The sequence below is a fragment of the Panthera onca genome, chromosome A1 (genome assembly GCF_046562875.1).
Source record: "Panthera onca isolate mPanOnc1 chromosome A1, mPanOnc1 haplotype 2, whole genome shotgun sequence".
Taxonomy (NCBI): Eukaryota; Metazoa; Chordata; class Mammalia; order Carnivora; family Felidae; genus Panthera; species Panthera onca.
Genome location: NC_138339.1, coordinates 234,834,885 through 234,862,871, shown reverse-complemented (window position 1 = coordinate 234,862,871; position 27,987 = coordinate 234,834,885). Strand labels below are relative to the sequence as shown.

Genomic DNA, 27,987 nt, shown 5'->3' with positions numbered 1-27,987 from the left:
GGTTAGGGTTAGGGTTAGGATCAGGTTTAGGGTAAAGGTTAATCTTAGGGGCCAGGGTAAGACTATGTCCCTGATATCTTGGTATTCTTTACATAAACCTGTGACCGTTTACCCTGAGGTGCTAGAAAGGAAGCATCAGTTATGCCTCTGACAATAGTCTTCGATAGCAGAAAATATAAAAGTCCAACATTATAAGACCTTTTTGATGGCTAGCAAAAATTTGGACTTGAACTTATTTTTTTTTTAATGTTTTTATTTATTTTGAGACAGAGAGAGACAGAGCATGAGCAGGGGAGGGGCAGAGAGAGAGGGAGACACAGAATCCGAAGCAGGCTCCAGGCTCTGAGCTGTCAGCACAGAGCCCAATGCGGGGCTCGAACTCATGGACTGTGAGATCATGTCCTGAGGCGAAGTCAGACGCTCAACCAACGGAGCCACCCAGGCGCCCGTCGAACTTATTTTTTTTTAATCTTTTAATGTTTTTATTTATTTTTGAAAGAGAGCACGAGCAGGGGAGGGGTAGAGAGAGAGGGAGACACATGGAATCTGAAGCAGGCTCCAGGCTCTGGGCTATCAGCACAGAGCGCAACACAGGGCTCGACCCCATGAACCGCGAGATCATGACCTGAGCCAAAGTCGGACACTCAGCTGACAGAGCCACCCAGGGACCCCTGAACTGGAACTTATAAAGAGAGAATTAGTCATAACATACAATAATATTGAAACGCTCATACATTCCAATGTTAACATAAGGGGCATATGATTCCACTCTTGTCTGATGTATCTATAGATGTGTGTATACGCCCATACACATAAACAGGATCATAGTAAACATGCTATTTTGAAGCTTATTTTTGTCCCCCGCCTTATAAAATGTGAATATTTTCTCATTTGGGTAAATACTCTTTTACAACATGATTCTGAATGGTTTCTGGGTATTTAAAATAAGATTATAATGAAATTATATATAATTTTTAAACATATAAAAAAATTAATATCTTTTTTTTTTTTTTTAACGTTTATTTATTCTTGAGACAGAGAGAGACACAGCATGAACGGGGGAGGGGCAGAGAGAGAGGGAGACACAGAACCGGAAGCAGGCTCCAGGCTCCGAGCCGTCGGCCCAGAGCCCGACGCGCGGCTCGAACTCGTGGACCGCGAGATCGTGACCTGAGCTGAAGTCGGACGCTTCACCGACTGAGCCACCCAGGCGCCCCCCAAAAATTAATACCTTAGTTAATATACAGTGCAATATTGATTTCTGAAGTAGAATTCAGTGATACATCACTTAAATAAAACACCCAGTGCTCATCACAAGTGTCCTTAATATCCATCACCCATCTAGCCCGTCTCCCCCCAACCACTACCTCTCTCCACCAACCCTCAGTTTGTTCTCTATCACGAAGAGTCTCTTGTGGCTTGTTTCCATTTATTTCTCCCTCTTCCCATATATTCACCTGTTTTGTTTTTTAAACTCCACATATGAGTGAAATCATATATTTGTCTTCCTCTGATGGACCTATTTTGCTTAGCACAATACATTCTGGCTCTATCCATGTTGTTACAAATGGCAAGACTTCATCTATTTTGATGGCAGAGTAGTATGCTATTCTATATGTATACAACTTTTTTTCTGAGCTAACTGGTATATTTTATTGATTTAAAAATTTTTTAATTTATTTAAATTCAAGTTAACGTACAGTGTAGTCTTGGCTTCTGCAGTAGAACCCAGTGATTGATGGTTACAAATAACATCCAGTACTCACCCCAACAAGCGCACTCCTTAATGCACATCGCCCGTTTAGCCCTCCCCCCCCCCCCCCCACCTACCACACCTCCAGCAGCCCTCGATTTGTTCTCTGTGTTTGGAGTCTCTGATGGTTGGCCCTCTCTGTTTTTATCTTATTTCTCCTTCCCTTCCTTTATGTTCATCTGCCTTGTTTCTTAAATTCCACATATGAGTGAAATTACGTGGTATTTGTTTTTCTCTGCCTGACTTATTTCACGTAGCATAATCTACTCTAGTCCCATCCACCTCATTGAGAATGGCAAGGTTTCATTCTTTTTTTTAACACAGAGTAGTGTTCCATCGTGTTTGTGTGCGTGTGTGTGTTGCTTCTTCTTTATTCATTCATCAGTGGACATTTGGACTCTTTCCATAATTTGGCTTTTGTTGATAGCAATGCTGTAAACATTGGGGTGCATGTGCCCCTTCGAATCAGCGTTTTGGTATCCTTCGGATAAATACCTAGTAGTGCAGTTGCCAGGTTGTAGGGTAGTTCTATTTTTCATTTTTTGAGAAACCTCCATACTGTTTTCCAGACTGGCTGAGCCAGTTTGCATGCCCACCAACAGTGCAAAAGGGTTCCCCTTTTTCCACACCCTCGCCAACATCTGCTGTTTCCTGAGTTGTTAATTTTAGCCATTCTGATAGGTGTGAGGTAGTATCTCACTGTGGTTTTGATTTGTATTTCCCTGATGAGGAGTGATGTTGAGCATCGTTTCATGTGTCTGTCGGCCATCTGGATGTCTTCTTTGGAAAAGTATTCATGTCTTCTGCCCATTTCTTTACTGGATTATTTGGTTTTTGGATATTGAGTTTAGTAAGTTCTTTATAGATTTTGGATACTAACCCTTTATCCAATATGTCATTTGCAAATAGCTTGTCTCATTCCATTGGTTGCCTTTTAGTTTTGTTGATTATTTCCTTTGCTGTGCAGAAGCTTTTTATCTTGATGGAGTCCCAGTTGTTCATTTTTGCTTTTGTTTCCCTTGCTTCCAGAGACTTGTCTACTAAGAATTTGCTGTGGCAAGGTCAAAGAGGTTGCCGCCTGTGTTCTCCTGTAGGATTTTGTCTCACATTTAGGTCTTTCATCCATTTTGAATTTATTTTTGTGTATGTTCTAAGAACGTGGTCCAGTTTCACTCTTCTGCATGTCACTGTCCAGTGTTCCCAGCACCACTTGATGAAGAGACTGTCCTCTTTCCATTGGATATTCTTTCCTGCTTTGTTGAAGATTAGTTGGCCATACATTTGTGGGTCCATTTCTGAGTTCTCTGTCTTGTTCCGTTGATCTATGTGTCTGTTTTTGTGCCAGTACCATACTGTCTTGATGATTACAGCTTTGTAATACAGCTTAAAGTTCAGAATTGTGATGCCTACTGCTTTGGTTTTCTTTTCCAGCATTACTTTGGCTATTTGGGGTCTTTTGTGATTCCATACAAATTTTAGGATTGTTTATTCTAGCTCTGTAAAGATGCTGGTGTTATTTTGATAGGGGTTGCATTGAATGCATAGATTGCTTTGGGTAGTATTGACATTTTAACAATATTCTTTCAATCCATGAGCGTGGAATGTTTTTCCATTTCTTTGTATCTTCCACAGTGTCTTTCATAAGCTTTCTATAGTTTTCAGCATATAGATCTTTTACCTCTTTGGTTAGGTTTATTCCGAGGTATCTTATGGGTTTTGGTGTAATTGTAATGGGATCAATTCCTTGATTTTCCTTATTGGTGTATAGAAATGCAACCGATTTCTGTACACTGATTTTATATCCTGTGACTTGGCCGAATTCACATATCAGCTCTAGAAGTTTTTTGGTGGAGTCTTTTGCATTTTCACGTAGGGTATAATATCTGTGAGAGTGAAAGTTTGACGACTTCTTTGCCAATTTGTATGCCTTTTGTTTATTTTTGTTGTCTGATTGATAAGGCTAGGACTTTCAGTACTATGTTGAACAACAGTGGTGAGAGTGGACATCCCTTTCGTGTTCCTGACCTTAGGGGGAAAGGTCTCAGTTTTTCCCCATTGAGAATATTAGCTGGGGGTCTTTTATATATGGCCATTATGAGGTTGAGTAATGTTCTTTTTATCCCTACTTTCTTGAGGGTTTTTATCAAGAAAGAATGCTGTATTTTGTCAGATGCTTTTTCTACATCTATTGAAAGGATCATATGGTTCTTACCCTTCCTTTTATTAATGTGGTATATCACATTGATTGATTTGCAAATACTGAACTAGCCCTGCAGCCCAGGAATAAATGCCACTTGACCATGGTGGATAATATTTTTAATGTACTGTTGAATTAGATTTGCTAGTATCTTGTTGAGAATTTTTGCATCCAGGTTCATCAGGGATTTTCGCCTGTAATTCTCCTTTTTAGTGGGGTCTTTAGTTTTGGAATCAAGGTGATGCTGGCTTCATAGAATGAGTTTGGAAGCTTTCCTTACATTTCTATTTTTTGGAACAGTTTGCTAAGAATAGGTATTAACTCTTCTTTAAATGTCTGATAGAATTCCCCTGGGAAGCCATCTGGCCCAGGACTCTTGTTTTTCGGGAGTTTTTTTGATAACTGATTCCATTTCTTTGCTGGTTAGGGACTATTAAAATTTTCTGTTTCTTCTTGTTTCAGTTTTGGCAGTGTTTGAGTTTCTAGAATTTGTCCATTTCTTCCAGATTGCCCACTTTGTTGGCATATAATTTTTCATAGTATTATGTTATAATTGTATTTCTTTGGTGTTGATTGTGATCTCTTTTGTTTGTGATTTTATCTATTTGGGTCTTCTCTCTTTTCTTTTTGATAAGTTTGGCTAGGGGTTTATAAATTTTGCTTATTATTTCAAAAAAACCAGTTTTTAGTTTCATTGATCTGTTCTACTGGTTTTTTCTTTTTTTTTTGGTTTCTATATCATTTATTTCTACTCTAATCTTTATTATTTCCCTTCTTCTGCTATTTTTTGGACTTCACTGACTGCTCATTTTCTAGCTCCTTTAGGTGTAAGGTTAGATTGTGTATTTGGGACCTTTCTTGCTTCTTGAGATGGGCCTGAACTGCAAAGTATTTTCCTCTTAGGACTGCCTTTGCTGCATCCCAAAGGGTTTGGACTGTTGTGTTTTCATTTTTATTTGCTTCCATGTATTTTTTATTTCTTCTCTAATGACCTGTTTAGCCCATCCATTCTTCAGTAGGATGTTCTTTAACCTCCATGTATTTGAGGACTTTCCACATTTTTTCTTGGGTTGATTTCAAATTTTATAGCATTTTGATCTGAAAATATGCATGGCATGATCTTGATCTTTTTGTACCTTTTGAGACTGACTTGTGACCCACTATGTGATCTGTTCTGGAGAATGTTCCATGTGCACTCAAGAAGAATGTGTATTCTGCGTTAGGATGAAATGTTCTGAATATATCCATTGTTAGGTCCATCTGGTCCAGTGTGTCCTTCAAAGAGATTGTTTCCTTGTTGATTTTCTACTTAGGTGATCTGTTCAATGTTGTAAGTAGGGTACTAAAGACTCCTACTATGGTTTTATTACCAATGAATTTATGTTATTTATTGATTTCTGTATTTGGGTATCTCCAAGTTGAGGGCATAAGTATTTACAATTGGTAGATCTTCTTGGTGATCGATCCCTTAATTATGATACAATGCCACTCTTCATCTCTTGTTACAATATTTGTTTTAAAATCTAGTTTGTCTGATATAAGTATGACTACTCTGGCTTTCTTTTGACATCCATTAGCATGGTAGATGGTTTTCCATCCCTTCACTTTCAATCTGTAGGTGTCTTTAGGTCTAAAATGAGTCTCTTGTAGGCAGCATATAGATGGATCGTGTTTTTTATCCATTCTGATACCCTTTGTCTTCTGATTGGAGCATTTAGTCCATTTACATTCAGAGTGATTATCAAAGGATATGAATTTAATGCCACATGCTACCTGTAGAGTTGGTGTTTCTGGTGATGTTCTCTGGTCCTTTGTAGTCTTGGTTGCTTTGGTCTTCTTTTTTTTTTTTTTCTCAGAGAGTCCCCCTTAAAATTTCTTGCAGGACTGATTTAGTGGTCATGAATTCCTTTAGTTTTTGTTTGTCTGGGAAACTCTTTATCTCTCCTTCTATTCTGAATGATAGCCTTGCTGGATAAAGAATTCTTGGCTGAATATTTTTCTCATTCAGCACATTGAATATTTCCTGCCACACCATTCTGGCCTGCCAAGTTTCAGTGGACAGGTCTGTTGCTAACCTTAGGTGTCTACCCTTGTAGGTTAAGGACCTTTTGTCTGTAGCTGCTTTCAGAGTTGTCTCTTTATCTTTGTATTTGCAAGTTTCACTATGATATGTTGTGGTGTTGACCTGTTTTTGTTGATTTTGAGGAGTTTTCTGTGCCTTTTGGACTTGAATGCCTGTTTCCTTCCCTGGATTAGGGAAAATTCTCAGCTATAATTTGTTCAAATAAACCTTCTTCTTTTTCCCCACTCTTCTTCTTCTGGAACTTCTATGATACAGATATTGTTTCATTTTATTGAATTACTATTACTATTGGATTACTATTGAATCTTCTCTGCTTCTTCAATCTTCATTGTGACTATATCCAGCCAGTTTTGCATCTCAGTTACAACATTTTTTATTTCAACCTGACTAGTTTTTAGGTCTTTGATCTCTTCAGCAAGGGTGTCTCTGGTAGCTTTTATGCTTTTTTTTTTTTTTTTCCAAGCCCCGCTAGTAGTCTTATGACCGTTGTTCTAAATTCTTGTTCAGATATATTGTTTATATATGTTTTGAGCATGTAGAGACTGTGATTTCTTCTTGGCCTTTCTTTTGGGGAGAATTCCTCTGTCTTGTCGTTTTGGCTGTTTCTGTCTTTTGCGTGTTTTAAAAGCTTGTTATGTGTGCTGCACCTGAGAATACTGCTATATTAAAAAGGGGTCGCACACGGTCCAGGACCTGGCACTTCAGGATGTGTGTCTGGGGTGTGCCGTGTGCAGTCTGCTGTTGCATTTTGGCTGCTCTTTCCCACCGGTCAGTCCTCTGCCGAGCTCCTCCTTGCCTGCAGTGGGGAGTGTTTGGGCCTTTCACTAGGTGTGCTTTGGTTTGTTTGTTAAGATAAGACTTGCACCTGCCATGCTGTCTCCCTCCGACCGTGGAGATCCTTTTGCCAGTCTGCAGACTGATTTCCTGGGTGTTCCAAAGGATCTGACCTCACTACAGCTGTGTTTCTGTATTTATATTTAAAGTGCATTTCTCGCCACTGCCGTATTGTTGGATCTTGCTTTCTTGTTGAGTCTGACAATATCTGAGTTTTATTTGGAGTATTTAAACCATATATATTTAATGTAATTATCAGTGTAGGTGGGTTTAAATCTACCAGCTTTGTTTATTTTATTCCTCTTATTTCCCATTCCCCCCCCCCCACTTTCCCTGCCTTCTTTTTGATTATTTTTAGTATTCCATTTTATCCAGTAAAATGTTTTATTAGACATACCATTTTATTTAAGCTTTTAGTGGTTGTCCTACAATTTACAGTGTACCTCTTTAATTTTTCACAGACTATGTTTAAATAATATGTCATGTAAGCTATAGTGTAAAAACTGTATGGTAATATTCTTTCCTTTTCTCTCTCCCTTCCTTTGTGCTATTGTTGGCATATGTTTTACTTCTACATATGTTATAAACCCTACAATACATTGTTACTAATTGTGCACTAAATAGAAACAAATTTTTTAATTAGAAAATAAAATTCCTTATGTTTATCCAAGAATTCACCTTTTTGAAGTTTTTTAGTCCTTTGTGTAGATCAGATTTTCCATCCCTTATTACCATGTTCTTTCTGCCTGAACAACTCCCTTTAAACCTCTTCTTTCAGTTCAGGATTGTTAGTGATAAACTCTCAATTTTTGCCTGAAAATGCCTTACCTTCCCCTTTCATCTTGGAGGATATTTTCATTAGCTATAGAATTCAGGTTGACAATATTTTTTCTTCTTTCAGCAAATTTCCTTTTGGGCTTCTCTGAGAAGTTAATGGTCATCTATTTGCTTTTCCTTTCTTAACTTTATAATGTGTTTTTTTTTAACCTTCTGGCTAATTTTGAGACTTTCCTCCTCATCCTTGATTTTCAGCAAATTTATTATGCTTGGTTTGTTTGTGTGTGTTTAGCATAGCCATGGGTTGGCTATGCTTCTCAGATCATGCTTGGAAAATTTCCCACCTTTATTTCTTCAGTGATTTTTTTTCCTGTTACTTTCTCTATCTGCAATTCTAAAAATTGCATGTAAAACTGTTTGATATTGTCTTACAGGTAATTGCTCTTTTTCAGTTTTTGTTCAGCCTTTTTCTTTGTGTTTCAGTTTGGATAGTTTCTACTGCTGTGTTCAAGTTTTTATATATATATATATATATATATATATATATATATATACATATATATATATGTATATATATATGTATAATACATATACATATAATACATATATATATATATATATATAATACATATATATATTTGATTCTGCAGTGTCTAATCTACTAAACTTATTCAATAAAATTTTCATATTGTATATTCTTTTCAGCTCTAGAAGTTTCATTTATTTCTTCATTTATGGTTTTAATTTCTTTCCTCATTGTGCTCATGTTATCTTGAAGTCCTCAAACATAGTTGTAATAGTTATTTTAAAGTTCTTGTCTGTCAGTTCCATTACCTCTGTCAGTTCTGGGACTGCTTCCATTGACTTTTATTTTGGTTACAGATTAGGTTTTCCTGCTTTGAATATCTGTTTGAGTATTTTTGACAAGATGTTGGACATTGTTACTATTATACTAAAGTGGATCTGTTTTCTGCTGTTAGAGGGTTTGTTTTTCCTTCCAGGCAGCTAAATTAACTATGGATCCCCCTAATGATTTGGATGCTTATTTTTAAGCTTTCCTAAGATAAGCTTTGTTAAAGTAAGATTATGGGTCTATAGTAGTTCTTGTTCTAAGTGCTGGCTTAGCCTTACTATTAAGGTATGGCTCTGGGGTCTTTGTGGAATATCTCAAGTATTCATCAAGCCCTTTCTACCCTATTTGGTTGAATATTGAATCCTGTGGAAGTTGTAGGAATTGTTCAGCTTAAATGTCTCTGGTAGCTGTCTTTGCCATCGTCATTGAGTTACACTCCACATATATGTAGGTGAGCATCTAGTTATTCACTCTGTGACATCCCTAAAGAAATGTCTACAGCTCTGTGTATAGCTCCTTTCTCAATAGTACTATAACCAGAAAATATCAGCTGCCTCAGCCTCCCCAAATTTTTAGCTTAGTTTCCCCAGTTCACTGAGAGTACTGTGCTTTGCTTGGGTACTTTCCTGTACCTTGGTCTGGAAAATGCCTCTAGGAAGAAAGCCTGGGAAATAGTATGGCTTTTAATTCCTTTCTCTTAGGGATTATATCCCTATGCTGCCCTTTGTCCAATGTCTGAAAATATTTTTCTCATATATTTTTCCAGTTTTCTAATGGTTTTAAGTAGGAAGGCTTGTCTAGTACATTATGATTGGAAATAGAATTACCCTGTATTATTTTTAAAAATAGCTTTATTGAGATTTAAATCGCCAATTCATCCATTTAAAGTATAGGATTCAATGGTTTTTTAATATATTCATTTTAACATGGGCAACTATTACTGCAGTCAATTTTAGAACATGCTTATCACCTCAAAAAGAAACCCTGTACCTTTTTGATATTAACCCTTTCCCCTTCATCTTCCCACCAGCGCTAAGCAACTACTAATCTCCTTTATATATCTATAGTTTTGCTTATGAACTTCCCAATGGAATATTATATGTGGCCTTTTATGATTGGCTTTTGTTTTTTTACTTAGCATAATGTTTTTAAAGTTTATCCATGTTATGCATATATTAGTATTTCATTACTTGTTATGGTCAGATAATATTCCATTGTACGGACATACCACATTTTGTTTATCCATTCATGGATAACTTTTTGAGATATTAATTAGATTTTTCTCCCCATGTTTTTCTTGTTGTCTCCATTCAACCGGTTATCAGGCTTTTTGGATTATTTCCTCAGAGGAGTCCTTTGATAGGATAGAAAATAAAGGTTCCACCTTTAAAAATTCTGGTTTTTGCTTTTAAAAACTCACTAAATAGAATGGGTGTGAGAAAGGGGACTTTGGACTACAGGAGGAATTTGAAAGCTATCTGTTCATTCCCTCAGCGTGCCCTGGAATGATAATGTGTTCCAGGAGAGGAATGTCTTTGCTGGTGATGTTAGACCACATGTGCAATATTGTGATTTATAAGAAGTATGTATTTGGTCAAGATGGTTATCTGAATGACCAACATACATTTCTCATATATATTTATTTGGTCTTTGTCCATGGTTCCTGGCCCATAAGAACCAAAACCCTTGGGATTCCCTGAGTGATAAGAGCAATGAGAACGTCTTTTGTTTTATTATTCAGTGTCTTGTCATCAGTTCCTGAAAATGCTTTGGACCCTTAGAGGCGAGATGCTGTCTTTTTATTCCTAATCAATCCCTTTCTATCACAATTGGGTTTATGTTAATGAAGTTACTTTTAGAAAGCACCTAAGGACGGGGCCTGGTTGCCAGGGGAACCAACAATAAATAGAGGGTTGGAACTTTGAGTCTCACCTACCCCTTTCTGAGGAGGGGGAAGGAGTGGAGTTGAATCAGTTACCAATGGCCAGTAATTTAATCAATCATGCCTTCATGTAATGAAGCCTCCGTATAAACCCCAATGAAAGGTTTCGGAGAACTTCTGGGCTGGTGAACCAGAATGTTTCCATGTGTTAACATGCTGGGCTCAAACTCCACCGAGACAGAAACTGCTTTGTTTGGGACCTTGCCCTGTGTATTTCTTCATCTGGCTGTTGAATCATATTCTTTCATATTATTTAATATGCTTTGTAATAAATTGGTAATCTAATGAGTAGATGGGTATTCTGAGTTCTATGAGCTGCTCTAGCTAATTAATTGAACCCAAGAAGGGTGTCATGGGAACCTTTGATTCATAACCAGTTGGTTAGAAGCACGGGTGATATTCTGGACTTGGGATTGGCATCTGAAGTGTGTATGTGTAGGGAGGGGCAGTCTTGTGGGGCCGAGTCCTTAACTTGTGGGATCTGATGCCATCTTCCAGGTAGATAGTGTCAGAATTGAGTTGAATTGTAGGACACCTGGCTGGTATCTGAGAATTCTTTGGATGTATAGGGAAAAAAGCTCTCCCACATCTCAGAATTAGGACCCAGAATCATTAACAGGCGTGGGATTTCCAGCCTCCTCAAGGGTTTCAGTTTCCCATACCTGGCTCAAAAGCCTCATAAAGTGACCAAAATAAACCATTTGTTTTAGTGGTGACCTGTGTGGGAAGACGACAGAAGAACAGAGGGGTGTCCCGATGCTGTGCACTGTATGAAACCCTGGAAAGTTGGTAGACGCCTGAGGCACAGTCCCAAGAATGATTGTGGTTGAATTTCCTACTCAGTCCTAATGTAATGGACATTACATTCAGTGTACAGAAAATGGGATATGTTGATTCCTGCACACTGATTTTGAAGCCTGAGATTAGGGTATTTTCCACCTGTTTGAATTCATTGAAATCAAGAGTACCGTGCAGATATTGTACAAGTAAAATATGATTCAAAGTGACAGGACATCCTACTTAGAAAAATACTTTATATTCTGCCTTTGCACGCTCCGCCTTAGTCTGTGAGTTTTCAAAGTACAGAGTTTGTGGGTGACTCGTTTGCAGTTAAGTAAGGGAGGCTTATTCATCATGACATTCTTTACCTTTTCTCCCAAAACAACTTATACCAGAGCTTAAGTTTTGGTGAAACAGAATGCTTTTAATTTTATACTTCAGACTGAACTGATTATCTCACAACCACAAACAAGTAAACAAGTTAGGTGAAACATTGAACGCAAATTTAAAAAAAAAGCAAACAGGCTTCCCCCATTATTTGTATCCAAGGATTGTGACTCCGTCGATACATAAATAACAAATTGGCCAGAGCCACAAGAAATGAGCATTTGGGGGCGTTGGCACGTTCCAGTCTCGGGGAAGGACATGAGAACACAGGATGTGGTCCAAACCTCACTCGTAGCTGGACTCAGAAGAGATCGGACTATAAGCTCTTACTGGTTTTGATTTTAGTAGCGTCATAAGAACGGACGAGTTCTTCCTGAGTAATCACACCTTGTTCTAGCTGAGAAAATGCGTACCCACCTGAAAGAGTAAAGCACAGAGGAGTCTGTTAGGAGCACTAACAGGGAACATTCTGTTGACAGAAAGCAAGACTCCTACCAGACTGGGCCTCATCGGCCACATCAGCCAGGCCCATGACGGAGGCGGGAAAAGTGGTGAGGTGATGAGGGATGGTAATGGAGCGGCTTGCAAATTTGGCTGTGTTAACATACCCACTCCTGGGGCCACAACTGAAGGAAGGAAAGTGATTTATGTCCATGTGGCACTGGATTAACTGAAATTGCTCCTGCGTGGAAGGAAAGACAGGTGGTCCCAGCCTTCCCTGCACAGTGTAATCGCCTGGGAGCTGGTGAAATCCCAGGATCCGGCACCGACACCAGACCAGTGCTTCTCAAGTGTGCACCAGAATTCCCGTGGTGGCCACTGGCCCCACGTCCAGAGCGTCTGGTTTCACGAGTCTGCCGAGGGGCTCAAGAACTGATCATTCTGACAACTGCCCAGCCGAAGTGCCTGCCGCAGGCCTAAGTGCCGGGCATGGAGCATCACCGTTTGGGCCGATTTAACCACAAGCTGTGGGTGGACACTGTTATCAGTAGCTTCCAACCCCTGGGGGGTTTCCTTCCTCCTCTTTCCTTCCTCCTCTTTCCTTCCCGCTCGAACTCCATCACAACCTCAAGGTGGAAGTTTGCCCTTTTTTTTTTTTTCCTCTTTTCCCCTGTTTTTATTCTTGACCTGAGCCTTCCAGAGAGCAGGAGGATCTGAAAAGAATACTTCAGATTTGGCCTGAAAGTATATTTCTGCTTGCTTCTGACAAGACTCGTATACAGAGAGGACATCTTGTGAGCTGAAGTGGCCGCATCACCCCATTCAAAGCTCCGGGTGGTGTTTTAGAATTTTCTTTTGTACGCTAGTGATCTGTTGTGATTTTTTTGACTCATTCTAAACATTTAAACCTAATTTTCCTAAAAAAGGTCCCCCAAACTATATAAAGATCTGGCCTCAGAGAAGCAGGACCTGCTGCTACACCAGAGTTAAATGGTGTCTTTTTGGAAACTGGGCCTGGTTTTCCTTCCAGCAGTGTTCCCAGGGAGGAGTGAGGGCTGAAGAGGGACAGCAGGGACCATGACCCTCCACCTGCCCAGCCCGCACCCCTCAGCCTGACAGAGATGCGCCATCAGGTCAGTGGCTCAGTCTGACGAACCTTTACCTTCTGTTTGCATCCAAATGGGGAGCTCAGAGGAAGCCTCCAGCTCTTGGCCTCTCCCACTTTTGTCCGTCCTGACAGACGGAAAGTAACAATGGGGCCCTGGGCAAAGCCCTGGATGGACCCCACTCCTGAGCTTCCCCTGGCTGGCTTCCCAGTGCACCTGCTTCCTAGATGCTCAGCCACAGCCAGAGTCCAAGGATAGAGGGAGGGACGTAGAGGTGAAGGATGAGGGAATTTTCAAGCAGCCAGAATCCAGGGGATGAGGGATAGAGGACGGGTGGGTAGGGGGGAAGCATGAGGGAATTTTCAAGTCATTTTTTTCTTCACCTGGTAAAACGTTTAGCAGATTTCAGAATCGACCATGTCATTTCTCATTATTTTGGCATGATTGTCTTGTTTAATGCACTTCATTAGAAATTGAGGAGTCTGATCAAATCTTAAAGCCAGAATTTTCTGGCTCAAGAAAGAGTTGTTAATTGCAATTAACAAAGAACTTCCCCTTCTATTTCTTATTTGAGGAGCTCAGAGCACTTTACAAATTCAAGCTAATATTTTGGTGTACAGCAGAAAAATATACAGGACCCCCAAACCCACAAACAAACTGCCTGAGGGACTTCAAGCAATAAAAGATAATGTTGCAGAAAAAACACCTTAGAAGCTCTTATAATCCTGTAAGATTTCTAACCTTTCAATAACATTCTCTGTTTTAATATTTTTAAAAAGTGGGTCATGAAAATACAATGTTTTTAAAAGTAACTGAAATATGTTTTCCTGTTTCTCATATACATTCAGTCAGTGATATTTTCAGGACATTCATATTGGTTTTGTAGTGGTTTTAGGACAGTGTGATTACTGCGTAAAACACCCGTCTATTTGAGTCCAGATACACGTGTCCGTTAACACTCCACACTACCTATCATGACCCCGGTAGCATGAAATGCCAAAAAGGTAGAGACAGTGCAGCTCAGGGACGGTAACTAATATGCCTAGAGTCCCACAGCCAGTCACGAGGCAGAACTGGGATGTAGCTGCCCATCTGTCTGGTTTCCGTGTCTCTTCTCTGGAGCTCGACAGTGTGGCACTTTGGAGTGAGACAGACTGAGGCTCCAATCTGGCTTCTACCCATTTCTAGAGATAGAACCTAAGGCAAGGGACAAATTTGCCGAACTGTTTCCTTCTCTGCAAAACGAGGATCCATCCAGTTAACCTGCCATTCAACAAGGATTTAATAACCGTCTCCACATGGTGGCTCCACATTCAGTGCAGTGAAGCCCGAGCATTTAACAGTGGCCCAAGTCACAGTTTTGTATCCATAAATATGGGCTCCATTTTGGCCATACTTATAGTTGACGTCGGACAGATGGAAGAAGGAATGGCTATTTGTTGGTACGTATGATTCTGCTTGGAGACTCTTCATTAGCCAATTAGTTCATTCATCCAATGAGATTTGTAGAGTGTGTCTACTATGTACATGCATTCTTGGAATGAATTAGTAAAGCAAAAATCCTTGTTATGGAGCTTACCTTCTAGCAACAGAGATACATAAATAAGTACATAATAAGCGCATAACATAAAGTTAATCATATGGTGCCCAAGAATGTACTAAAGAGCTGTGAACAACAGAAAAAGTACTTGGACAAAAACTTGAAGGAAGTGAGAGAATGAGTGACACGGATAACATGAGGGATTTGCTTTCTAGGCATAAGTGTTGGCCAGTTCAAAGGCCCTGAGGCGAGAGCATTCCTGATGCGTTGTGAGAAGAGCACAGAGGATGGAGGGGAATGAAGGAGGAAGAAGATTAGATGACACTAGGAAAGTAGCGGGGTCCAGACCAAGTAGGTCTTTTTTGACGTTGAATCTGATAGCCACTGCGGGATTTCAAGCAGAACGCTGATGTGCTTGTGCTGACGTCGTTTTAAATGCGTCACTTCGGCTACCGTGTAAGAGCCACGGGTAGGAGCAGGAGATGGGTTAAGAGGTTGTTGAGGTAGTGCCGGTGGGTGATGGTGGTCCAGACCCGGATGCCAGCGGGGGTGTGCGTGGCCAGCGGTCGGTCTCTGAGCACAGTGTGACGGCAGAGCCATCTACTACGTTAGAGGAATTAAGAACGACTGAAAGGATCGTGGCCCGAACAGTCGGAAGCGTGCGGTGTCTTCAAGCGAAGGCGGCAGATGGGGCCGGCTGGGGGGGAGAGGAAGCCAGGGGCGGTTTTGGACATCACTGGTGGCCTCGACTGGAGGCGTGCCAGTGGCGTGGCAGGAGCGAAGGCTTACTGGAGCGGGTTCAAGAGAGACTGGGAGGAGGGGATTTGGAGACCCCGGGGACAAACGATGTGATCCGGAGCCGTTGCTGCAAAGGAGCGCGACGGAATGAGGCGCACTCTAATGGGTGACGTGGGGTCCAGAGGAGGTTCTGCTTTGTGAGACCACCTTTTGGAGGCTGGTGGGAACGATCTAATAGAGGAGCGTGGGAAAGTGGTGACGTAGAAGGTAAATGAAGGAGCGGCCGGAGCGAGGCGCTTGGGCGTGCAGGAGCAAAGGGAGTCAGAGGCAGGCGCACGGGAGGAAGAGCCAGTCTGTGCAAACAGGCGGGAAGGCAGGGCACGTGGCAGGTGAGGTGGTGGCGGGAACCCCTGCAGGTTCATTTCCGGTGCGTTTTTCTCAGCGATGGAGAAATCCAGGCCATCAGTTGGGAAAGAGGATGCGAGGGATGTCACCCAAATTTGTAAGACATCTGCCATCCTTTGTTTTCTTGTCCTCGTTCATTTTTTTCTTTTTCTTTTTTTTTTACCTTTGGTTCCCTTTCAACTGCTGTTTCCTAAATGTCCCTAGGGTGAGGGGAAGGCAAAGTGGTGGGCACAGGACAGGAAGAGGAAGCAATGCATGTGTGTGCAAAAGACAAATAGCAGTCAATCCAGAGACACACAAATCTGTGATATAAAAAATAGACAATAAGGGGCACATGGGTGGCTCGGTCTGATAAGCGTCCAGCTCTTGGTTTCGGCTCAGGTCGTGATCTCTCGGTTCGTGGGATCGAGTCCCACGTCAGGCTCTGTGCTGATAGTGCAGAGTCTGCTTGGGATTCTCTCTCTGCCCCTACGCTGCGGATGTTCTCTTTCTCTATGTCTCTCTCTCTCTCTCTCTCTCTCAAAATAAACAAGCTTAAAAAAATAGACAATAGAATTTTAAAATCCTACAACTTTCAACAAATACGTTGGTCAGAAAGGAGGGGACAGTTAGTCTCCACAAACACCACATGTTCCTTTATTTGTATCACCTTTTGGTTTGACTCGTTCTCAGGATCGTACTCAGCACTCACGTTACCAGACATGAGTCACATGGGACCTAAACATTTCATCTAGGCACTTCTTGGACACATTTCTTTTTGAAGGAAGGGAAAATGAAATAACTTTTAAAGGTTTTCATGCCCAATGTGGGCCGTGTCAACATCACACCCCCAATAAGGGTATGTAAGTTTTCTAAGGGTATAAATTATTTGGAGCCAGGTACCACTTTTCCATTTAAAACGTTAGGCTGGGAATCCGTCAGAAGGTCTTGAAAACGTGAGGATGTTAGATTTAAGGATGTTATCATTGAGTGGGAGGCCAGGAATTACTCTTTCAGACCACACTTGCTTTAGGCCAAGCACATTAATTTCATGAATCCAATGGAGCCCTCCTTCTGTATGAGAACTACCTTACCTTTTAAAACATATGTAATGCTACAGGTAGTTTCCTTTTTGAAAAAAATTGTGGTAAAATACATGTAACGTAACACCGTCTTAATGAGGGTTAAGTGTACAATCCAGGGGCTGTAAGTACATTCACAGTGCTGTGGAACCATCACCAGCATCTGTCTACGGACCTCTTTCCACCTTCCCAAACTGCAACTCCATACCCATTAAACACTGAGTCCCCATTCTCCCATCCCCGGGCCCCCGTTAACCCCCAGTCTCCTTTCTGTCTCTATGGGTTTGAGGACTCTCAGCACCTCATAGCAGTGGGGCCATACGGTACTTGTCTTTTTGGGTCTGGCTCCTTGCACTTGGCATAATCTCATCGAGAAGCACCTAACGTTGAATTACTCCTCCTCCTCGTCCGTAGGTGGAGTCTCAGCTTTGCGGCCTGCTTCACGGCACCGATACTCACGTGGGGCGCTTCGATCAACAGATTCATCCTGGAAGACCACCTTGTGCAGCTGGCTGGACAGAGGCAGCTGGAGGTGTTCTGTCTTCACGCTGTGAGTAAACCGATCATAACCTGGCTTTAGTTCATCGGAAAATGAAACGGAACAAAACAAGTGACGAGGTGAAAGAAAAGAGTCTTCCTCACGTTTCAGAGGGTGTTCATATAGTTCAACTGAAGTTGAAAATTGATACTATCCACACACTCAACAAGGTGCTTCTTCTAAAATAGGTTGTGCTTGTGAACGTTTCTTTATTATACAGCTCTCCCAACTGTCCTTCACCGGTAGTTGAACTGAACGACCAATGTCTGGTCCGTCTTCTGGCCTCCCAGAGCACCTTAGAGATTTTATAATGTGTATTTTAAAAATCTTTGTCTCAACTTCCTGTTCTAATGGCAAGGCCATCACTTACGCTGGGTCAAGACTCTGAACCATGTCTATCGGGAAGGGTCAACTCTAGCAAAAGAGCTACCTTCTCCGGTTCCCAAGGCTTATTGTGACACTACACCGGAAGCCCCAAGTTCAATACTTTCTAAATTCCACAGAGTGGGTAAACATAGCCGCATAATTAGAGAAGTCCATGGTTTTTTCTTTTTTTTTTTTTTTTTCCTCTACAAGCTGAAAGATGGGGTTAAAAAAAATCCCCAGGCGGCCTAACCTAATCTGCTTTCTCACTCCTAAGATGTCACTAGGCCATAGTGGGGCCTTCTGCTGTTTTGGGATTTCCCATGTATCCTGACATTTGCAGGGACTTGAGGGGCTCACACCCCGCGTGATAAACTGTAGCTGCTTTCGACAGCCGTAAGGGCGCTCCGATACCGTGTCCTCCTGCGGGAAGAGGGTCTTCCCTAGAGCCAGCTTCCCCTTCGTGGCTCAGAGGAAGGTTTCGAGGGATGCCTGAAGAAGCGGCTCCTGGGGCGGTGCGGCTCAAAGGTTATTGCACGACAGGGGTGGCCTTTGGAATAGTTGGCTACTGGCTTCCCCCTCTGAATTCCCCTCTAGAATGAAGGTTACTCACTGATAATGTCCTGAACCAGATTTTTGTTTAACTTAAAAAAAAAAAAAAATAGGATTTTACTTTTGCTCATATATCTAGGAGCTGAAGAGCATTTGGCTCTGGGCTTTCCAGAATCCATTTACTCATTTGCATTCCCTCCTCTCCCTCTCTCTCCTCTCTCTCCTTCCCTCCCTTTTCCTTTCCCTCTCTGTCTATGCTAAATTTGACACAGATAAAACATTTACACGGTTAAAAATTGGAAGAGAAAATATGAAAAGTAGAGAATAAACATTGTTTTCCTTTCCCCATCTTCCTGGTTCCTCACTGGTAATCTGTTCTTTACTGGTAATCGCTCGAAGTGCTTTCTTAGCTAATTTTGCAGAGGTGCTTTCTAAGAAAAAGTGCTCATATATTATCATCCCTGCCCTTTGCACTAAAGGTTGCATATTGTACGCGGCGTCTGACATTTGACTTTTTCGGCTAATACATCCTGGAATCGTTTGCATCTCAGTATCCAGGGAGCTCCCTAACTCCTTTTCACAGCTAGAGAGTATGTTAGCATGACAATGTGCCACAGGTATGGTTGTTCCTAAGTGTTTGCTGTTCCAAATACTGTGGTGGTCCCTACCACTGGGACCTATGTGAGTATTTTGAGGATGGGAGGGAATGGTATGTTCCCAGAAATGGAATTACCGGGTCAAAGGCCATGTGCAATTATATTTCTGATAGATATTGCCAAAGTAACTGCCATAATTCTTTACTTTCCCATACTTTCACTAACCAAGGGTGGCCAATGATGATGGATGAAAAATAGCCTTCCTGTGTACTTAGGATTTTCATTTCTTATTATGAGTAAAGTTGAGAATATTTTAATGAGATTAAGAATCTTTAGTATTTCCTTTTATTTCCTTTTCTGTGAACTGTACTTTGCTTATTTTTCTATTGCTTGGGGGTGGTTGATCTTACTGATTTCTAGAAACAATTTATCTATTGGGGAGGTTAGCCCTATGTTATGTGAGCTTTCTTTTTGCACATTTATATCGTGTTTATCGTTTTGGTTTGGTTTCTTACTGAGATTGATTTTGCATGTGATAGAATGCACAGATCTTAAAAGTACAGTGTAATGAATTTTAACAAAGGTATTTACCTAGGTATCAATCTCCCAGATCTATTTTTTATATCAGTACTATACTGTTTTGATTGCTATAGCAATATATATTAGCTTTAGAAGAGAATGTAATGTAGTGTAATAGCTTTGTAATATAGTTTGAAATCAAAAAGTGTGATGCCTCCAGCTTTGTTCTTTCCCAAGATTGCTTTGGTTATGTGGGGTTTCGTGCAAAGTTTAGGATTTTTTTTCTATTTATTTTTTATTTTTTTCTGTTACAACATCATTAGAATTTTGATAGGGAGTGCATTCAGTCTATAGATGACATTGGGTAGTATGCACATTTTAATGTTAACTCTTCTGATCCATGAATGCAAGATATCTTTCCATTTATTTGTGCCCTCTTTAATTTCTTTCATCAGTGTGTTACAGCTTTTGTTATTTAGGTCTTTCACTTCCTTGGTTAAATTTTTCCTTTGTATTTTATTGTTTTTGATGCAGTCGTAAATGGGATTGTCTTCTTTATTTTCAGATAGTTTACTGTTAGTGCATAGAAATGCAGCTGATTTTTGCCTGTTGGTTTTATATCCTGCAACTTTCCTGAATTTGTTTATTCTAACAGTATTTTGGTGGATTCTTAAGGATTTTCTATCTGCAAGCTCATATCATCAGCAGATAGAGATAATTTTACCTCTTCCTTTCCAATTTGCATGCTTTTTTTTTTCTTGCCTAATTGCTCTGTCTAGGACTTTCAGTGCAGTATTGAATAGGAGTGGTGAGAGTGGGCACCTTCGCCTTTTTTTGTGATTTTAGAGGAAAAGTTTTCAACCTTTTACGATGGAGTGTGATGTTATGTGTGGGTTTGTCATATATGGCTTTTATTCTGTTGAGGTGTGTTTCTTCTATACCCAGTCTGTTGAGAGCTTTTATCATGAGAGAATGTTGAATTTTGTCAAGTACTTTCTCTGCATCTATTGAAAAACCATGATTTTTGTCTTTTATTCTATTACTGTAGTATGTCACACTTACTGATTTGTGGATGTTGAACCATTTTTGCATTCCCAGAATAAATCCCACTTGATCATGATACGTGGTCATTTTAACGTACTATTGAATTTAAGTTAGCTAGTATGTATTGAAAATTTTTGCATTTATATTCAACAGGGATATTGGCCTGTAGTTCTCTTGCAGTATCCTTACCTGGCTTTGGTATCAGGGTAATGCTGGCCTGGTAAAAGGAGTTTGGAAGTGCTCCTTCCACTTCTATTTTTTGGAAGAGTTTGAAAGGGATCGGTAAATGTTCTGTAGATTTCACCAATGAAGCCATCTAGTCCTGGACTTTCATTTGTGGGGGGTGTGTCATTACTGATTGAATTGCCTTGTTTGGGTCTATTCACATTTTCTCCATTTTTTAAAAGTGAGATATAATTGACTTATAACGTTTCATTTCAAGTGTACAACATAATGATATGTATAATCACCACAAGTCTAGTTAGCATCCATCGCCATACATAGGTACAATTGTTTTTTCTAGTGATGAGGACTTTTAAGCTCTCTCTTAGTATTTTTAAATATACAAAGTAGTAATATTAACTGTAGTCACCATGCTTTATATTACATCCCCATGACTTATTTTATAACTGGAAGTTTTCACCAATTTCATTCTTCATCAATTTCACCTTACCCCATCACCACCTCTGGCAACCACCAATCTGTTCTCTGTATCTGTGAGTTTGGTGTTTTGTTTTGTTTAGATTCTACATATAAGTAGAATTTTTGTCTTTCTCTATCTGACTTATTTAACATAATGCCCTCGGGGTCCATCCGTGTTGTCACTAACAGCAGAATTTCCTTGTTTATTATAATTGAATCGTTTTCCATTATATATATACACACACATACTACATTTTCTTTATTCATCCACTGATGGGCATTTAGGTTGTTTCAATATATTGGCTATTGTAAATAATGCTATAGTGAACATGGAGGGGGGTGTGCAGATATTTCTTTAACATAGTGATTTTGTTTCCAGAAGTGGAATTTCTGAATCATATGGTATATCTAATTTTAATTTTAACTGTTTTCCATAGTGACTATACTAATTTTCATTCCCAGCAACACTGCATAAGGGTTTCCTTTTTTCCACATTCTGCTAACACTTGTTATTTCTTGCCTTTTTGATAATAGCTGTTATAACAGCTGTGAGGTGATATATCATTGTAGTTTTGATTTGCATTTCCCTGATGATTACTGATGTTGAGCACCTTTCCATGTACCTTTGGTCATCTGTATGTCTTTGGGAAAATGTCTGTTCATATCTTCTGATAGTTTTTAATTGGATCGATCGGGGTTTTGCTATTGAGTTGTATGAGTTCTTTATATATTTTGGATATTACTCCTTTATCAGATATGATTTGCAAATATTTTCTCCCATTCTGTAGATTGCCTTTTCATTTTGTTGATGGTTTCCTTTGCTGTACAGAAGCTTTCTCGTTTGATATAGTCCTACTTGTTTATTTTTGTTATTGTTGCCTTTGTTTTTGGGGTCAAATCAAAAAAATCACTAAGACCATTCAAGGAGCATACCTTCTGTGTTTTATTCTAAGAGTTTTAGGGTTTTAGGTCTTACATTCAATCTTTAATCCATTTTGAGTTAGTTTTTGTGTATGGTGCAGATAGTGGTCCAGTTTCATTCTTTTGCATGTTATTGTCGTTTTCCCAACACGTTTATTGAAGATAAACGTTGTATATTTTTGGTGCTTATGTTGTAAACTAACTGACCACATATGTATGGGGTATTTCTAGATACAAATTTCTAGATACAAATTTTTGGATTGTTTGTTCTAATTCTGTGAAAAATGCCATTGGAATTTTGCTAAGGATTGCCTTGAATCTGTAGTTTGCTTTAAGTAGTGTGCACATTTTAACAATATTCTTCTAATCCATAACCATAGAATATTTTTCCATTTGCTGGTGTCATCTTCAGTTTCTTTCATCAGTGTCTTAGAGTTTTCAGCTTGTAGTTTCTGTGTCTCCCTCTCTCTCTGCCACTCCCCTGCTCATGCTCTGTCTCTCTTTCTCTCTCTCAAAAGTAAATAAACACTGAAAAAATTTAAAAAAAAAAGGAACACAACTGGTTTTTGTATATTGATTTTGTACCCTGTGATACAGATTACTGAATTTGCTTATTCCAGCAGGTTTTTTGATGGAGTGTTTAAGGTTTTCTGTATATAATATCATGTCACCTGCATATAGTGACAATTTTACTTCTTCCTTTCCAATTTGAATGAACTCCCTCCCCCACTTTTGTTTTGCTTAATTGCTCTGGTTAGGACGTACAATATTATATTGAATAAAAGTGGCAAGAGTGGGCTTCCTTATCATGTTCCTGATCTTGGAGGAAATGGTTTCAGTTTTTCACTGTTGATTATGATGTTAGCTGTGAACTTGTTATATGTTGAGACCTTGTCATATGTTGTCATAGCTGTGGCCTTTATTAAGGTACATCCCTCTGTACCCAGTTTGTTGAGAGTTTTTATCATGAAAGGATGTTGAATTTCATAGAGTGCTTTCTCTATATCTCTTAAGGTAATCATGATTTTTATCCTTCATTTTGTTAATGTGGTGTATCTCACTGATTAATTTGTGGATGTTGAACCAACATGTTATTGTTGAATTTGGTTTGCTAATATTTTGTTGAGGATTTTGTGTGTATGTTCATCAGGGATCTTGGCCTATAATTTTTGCTTCTTGTACTGTCCTTCTCTGGTTTGGTATCAGGGTAAGTGCTGATCTTGTAAAATGAGTTTAGAAGTGTTCTCTTTTCTTCTATTTTTTGGATGAGTTTGATAAGGATTAGTATTAATTCTTCTTTAAATGTTGGGTAGAATTTACCAGTGAAACCTGGTCGTGGACTTTTGTTTATTGGGAGGTCTTTGATTACTGATTCAATTTTCTTACTGGTAATTGGTTTGCTCATATTTTCTATTTCTTCATGATTCATCTTGGTAGACTGTGTTTGTTTCTAAGAATGTATCCATTGCTTCCAGGTTGTCCAATTTTTGGTGTATAATTGTTCATAGTAGTGTTTTATGATCCTCTGTATATCTGTGGGATCAATTGTAATGTCTGTCTTTTCTTTTTTTTTTAATTTATTTTTTTTCAATATGACCTTAACTTTAAAAAGCCTCGGGGTACAAATACAATAAAGTCATTCATTAAAATATTTAAAACTGATGGCAACATAATAACAGTTGTATTCCATACTGCTTTTTCATCTTGGCAGGGCAACTAATAAGACAGGGTTTGGGTTTTTTTTTTCTTTGTCAAATTTTTATTTAAATTCCAGTTAGTTAACATACAGTGTAATGTTAGTTTCAGGTGTAGAATTTCTGATTTATTCGAGTTTTCTTTTTCTCTTCATGAGTTTAACCAAAAGTTTGTCTATTTTTTGAAAAACACAGTAGTTAATTGATCTTTTCTATTGTGTTTTTGCTCTATGTCATTTATTTCTGCTCTGCTCTTTGTTATTTCCTTCCTTCTGCTAACTTTAGGCTTAGTTCTTCTTTTTCTAGTTCCTTAAAGGGTATCATTAGATTGTTTATTTGAGATGTCTTTTGTATCTTAATGTTGGCATTTATTGCAATGAACTTCCCTCTATAGAGCTGCCTTTGCTGCATCGCCTAAGTTTTGGTATGTTGTCTTCCCATTTTCATTTGTTTCCAGACATATTTTTATTTCTTTTTTGACCATTGGTTGTTCAATAGTATATTGTTTAATCTCTACAAACTGTGAATTTTCCAGTTTTCTTCTTGTAATTGATTTCCAGTTTCATAGCATTGTGGCTGGAAAAGGTGTTTGATATGATTTTAGTCTTCTTAAATATCTTAAGACTTGTTTGGGGGCTGAACATATGATCTGTCTTGGAGATTGTTCCATGTGCCTTTGAGAAGAATGTATATACTTTTGCTCTGAGATGGAATGTTCTATGTGTATCTGTTACGTCCATCATCTAACAAGACATTTAAGGTCAATGTTTCCTTGTTGATGTTCTGTCTAGGAGATCTATCCATTAATGAAGGTGGGGTATTAGAGTCCCCTGCTATTATTGTATTGCTGTCTATTTCTTCTTTCGGGTTTGTTAATATTTGCTTTATATATTTAGTATTCTTATGCTGGGTGCATAAATATTTACACGTATTACATCCTTTTGTTGGATTAACCCTTTTTTCATTGTGTAATGCCTTTCTTTGTCGCTTGTTTTTATTTTATTTATTTATTTTTTTTATTTTTGGGACAGAGAGAGACAGAGCATGAATGGGGGAGGGGCAGAGAGAGAGGGAGACACAGAATCGGAAACAGGCTCCAGGCTCTGAGCCATCAGCCCAGAGCCTGATGCGGGGCTCGAACTCACGGACCGCGAGATCGTGACCTGGCTGAAGTCGGACGCTTAACCGACTGCGCCACCCAGGCGCCCCTGCTTGTTTTTATTTTAAAGTCTATTTTGTCTGATATAAGTATAGCTACCCTAGCTTTCTTTTGGTTTCCATTTGCGTAGAATATCATTTTCTATCCCTTTGCCTTCAGTCTCTGTGTGTCTTTACATCTGAAGTGAGTCACCTGTAGACAACATATAGATGAGTCTTGTTTTTTTTAATCCATTAAGCCATTCTATTTCTTTTAATTGGATAATTTAGTCCGTTTACATTTAAAGTAATTACTCATAAGTATAGGCATACCTCAGTGGTACTGCAGGTTTGGTTCCAGACTACCATAGTAAAGCTAATATTGCAATAAACCAAGTCAGATGGATTTTTTTGTTTTCCCTGTGCTTATAAAAGTCATGTTTATACTATACTGTAGTCTTAGTGTGTCATTGCATTATGCCTTAAAAAATGTACATACCTTAATTAAAAAATAACTTACTGCTGATGACTGATTACCATCACCTGAACTTTCAAGTCATAATCACTGTTGACAGATCACCATAAAAATAGTAGTAATGAAAATGTTTGCAATACTGTGCAAAGTACCAAAATGTGACATAGAGACATGAAGTAAGCAAATGCTGTCAGAAAAGTGGTGCCGATAGACTTGTGGACACAGGATTGCCACAAAACTTCAATTTGTAAAAAGAAAAGGGGGGGAAGAAAAGCAGTATCTGTGAAGTGCAATAAAGCAAAGCACAATAAAACATGATATGCCTATGTGTAGTTACTGCTTACTTTTGGCTCTGTTGTTTTTTGGCTGTTTTGGTTGTGTACTTATAACCATTTTGTTTGTTGTTTTGAAGGACCGTTGTCCTTCATTTCTTGCTCTCTTTTTTGTGATTTGATGGTTTTTCTGTAGTGGTATGCTTAGATGCTTTTTTCTTTATTATTTTCTTTGTGTATTTACAATAGTTCTTTGCTCTGTGGTTATCATGAGGCTTACCTAAAATGATTTGTAACAGTCTGTTTTAACTTGGTAGCAGTTGAAGCTCAAATGCATTCTAAAGGTCTGCATTTTTACTTTCCCACCCCCCCTTTGTTTTGTATGTCAATTTTTTGTTGTGTTCTATTAACAAATGATTGTAATTATAGTTATTTTTTACTACTTTTGTCTTTTAACCTTCATATTGATTTATCTATAACCTTTTCAACATTAGATTATTTTGAATTTTACTATATATTTACATTTACCAATGAGATTTATACTTTTCATGGTTTTCTGTTGATTAGTGCCCTATTGTTTCAGCTAAAGAAGTCCCTCTAACATGTCTTGTAAGGCCAGGCCCGTGGTGATAAACTCCTCTCTTTTGTTTCGAAAACTCTTTATCTCTCCTTCAGTTCCAGCTTTGTCCAACAGTATTCTCGGTTGGTAGCTGTTTTCCCTTCAGCACTTTGAATATAGCATGCTACCCCCTCTCGGACAATAAGTTTTGTGTTGCAAAATCGGTTGATAGCATTGCCTTGTGTGTGACAAGCTTCTTTCCTTTTGTTGCTTTCAAGATTCTTTGTCTTTGATTTTTGACAGTTTCATTATAATGTATCTTGGTGAAATCTTCTTCGGGTCATACCTGATGGGGATCTTTCCGCATCATGCACCTGGATGTGTAGACATATACTTTAAAGTCTCTTGGGTAAATACCTAGAAATGGAACTGTTGGGACATGGGATAAGCTTTTCTTTAAACTGATGAGAAATGCCCAGCTGTCCAGACTGTGTTTTTCAACATCTGTACTTGTTGTTCATCCTTGCCAACGCTTGGGACCGTCACTGCTGAGTACTCACCAGGTGCCAAATATGTGGGTCTTGATTAATCACCCCATTCATTTATTTTATATTTGCCCACTTACAATTTTGCTTCTCCCTAAATAAAATAAAAAATGTGTTTGGGCCTCTTTATTCAGGTCACATCACCCGTTGCTTTTGACCCTTTCCATCTTGGTTAACAAAGTACTCCAAATATAGCAGCCATTCAGTATAGTTAAAGACTTATTCTTTGCCTTATAATTCCTGTATAAATATTCCAGATGCAGAGAAAGCCCACCTAAAACTCCAAGACAGACCAGGCTTCATGGAAGTGCCTTGAATAGAAGAAAAGGAGCATGGCACTTTTACTCAGAAGAACACCCAGGTTATGTCAGACAATTGGAACGGATCTCTCCCTGGAGATAGTTTAGATATAGAGATAAAAAATATTAGTACACTTTGATTCCTAGCATTTGGTCTATTCTTCTCTCAAGGCCATCGGGTCAGGACCAGTGGGAAGAAGCAGCAACTGTGGAAGCGAACACTGTAATTTGGTGTCTTCTTCCCAGGCGGTGGGAGGAAGGGAGCATTTCTAGAAGCAGCCCTGGTCTTTTTCTCTGGCGGTGCCCTCCCCTGACCTCCTGTATCCCCAGCTTCGTCTAGTGGGAAGGACTCAGAGAGAGGAGCTGCTTCCCCTGCACGTCTAAACCTTTCTGCAAGAATCTGCAGGGGAAAGTGGCAGAGATTAGCAGATTCCTTGGCCCAGCACAGGTATCTGGGTGTCTGTCCACCAACCACTAGAAGTTAAAATAAAGTCAGCATGCATAAGCTTGATGCACCATCTGTTAGAATAATAGCAAGGGAGGTTGTGAAAAGGACACACCTTTCTTTCAAAATATGTGGGGTGAAATGGAAATGTGATTTTCCAAAACGAGGCATTAAAAAAAAACACAAAACCTTTTGGTGACCAGACATGAGAAGAGAAAGCCATAAGGAGGTATCTCAAATTGGTTTTGTGTGTGTGTGTGTGTGTGTGTGTGTGTGTGTGTGTGTGTGGGATGGGACTGTGTGTAGGGCACTGGAAGCCACTAAGAGGGTCTTGTCTTTCTCTGAGTGAGAGAGTGAGAGGAGAGGTCATAGGAAGGCAGAGAGCAGGGAGTGCCACGGTCTGATTTACCCTGCCAAAGCCTCCTCCCTCTGACTGCTATCTGGAAGGCCAGAAGCAGAGATACCTGGTAAGAGGCTTCTGCAATAATC

General features: G+C 39.4%; 1 protein-coding gene and 2 long non-coding RNA genes across 8 annotated transcripts in view; 2 read left to right on the top strand and 1 right to left on the bottom strand.

The window, feature by feature from the left end:
• Window positions 1–11,628: 11,628 nt before the first annotated feature.
• The window catches only part of LOC132680603 (phospholipid-transporting ATPase IB-like), a 222,975-nt gene continuing 206,616 nt past the window's right edge, over window positions 11,629–27,987 (bottom strand). For all 6 annotated transcript variants that reach the window (XM_078445640.2, XM_078445698.2, XM_078445736.2 and 3 more), the window contains 2 exons: window positions 17,357–17,445; window positions 11,629–12,023 (listed from right to left, as the gene is read on the bottom strand). In XM_078445640.2, the coding sequence (XP_078301766.2) occupies window positions 11,923–12,023; window positions 17,357–17,445 (190 nt within the window). In that variant the 3' untranslated portion in view covers window positions 11,629–11,922. The remainder of the gene's footprint in view (window positions 12,024–17,356; window positions 17,446–27,987) is intronic.
• LOC144616144 (uncharacterized) overlaps window positions 15,830–27,987 on the top strand; it is a 55,148-nt gene continuing 42,990 nt past the window's right edge. Inside the window, exons 1-2 of the long non-coding RNA XR_013555178.2 lie at window positions 15,830–15,933; window positions 17,312–17,447. This is a non-coding gene — a long non-coding RNA (uncharacterized LOC144616144). The remainder of the gene's footprint in view (window positions 15,934–17,311; window positions 17,448–27,987) is intronic.
• LOC132682262 (uncharacterized) lies at window positions 22,640–27,187 on the top strand. Its single transcript, XR_009611578.3, has 2 exons — window positions 22,640–23,086; window positions 27,012–27,187. It is a non-coding gene; the product is annotated as an uncharacterized LOC132682262 (long non-coding RNA).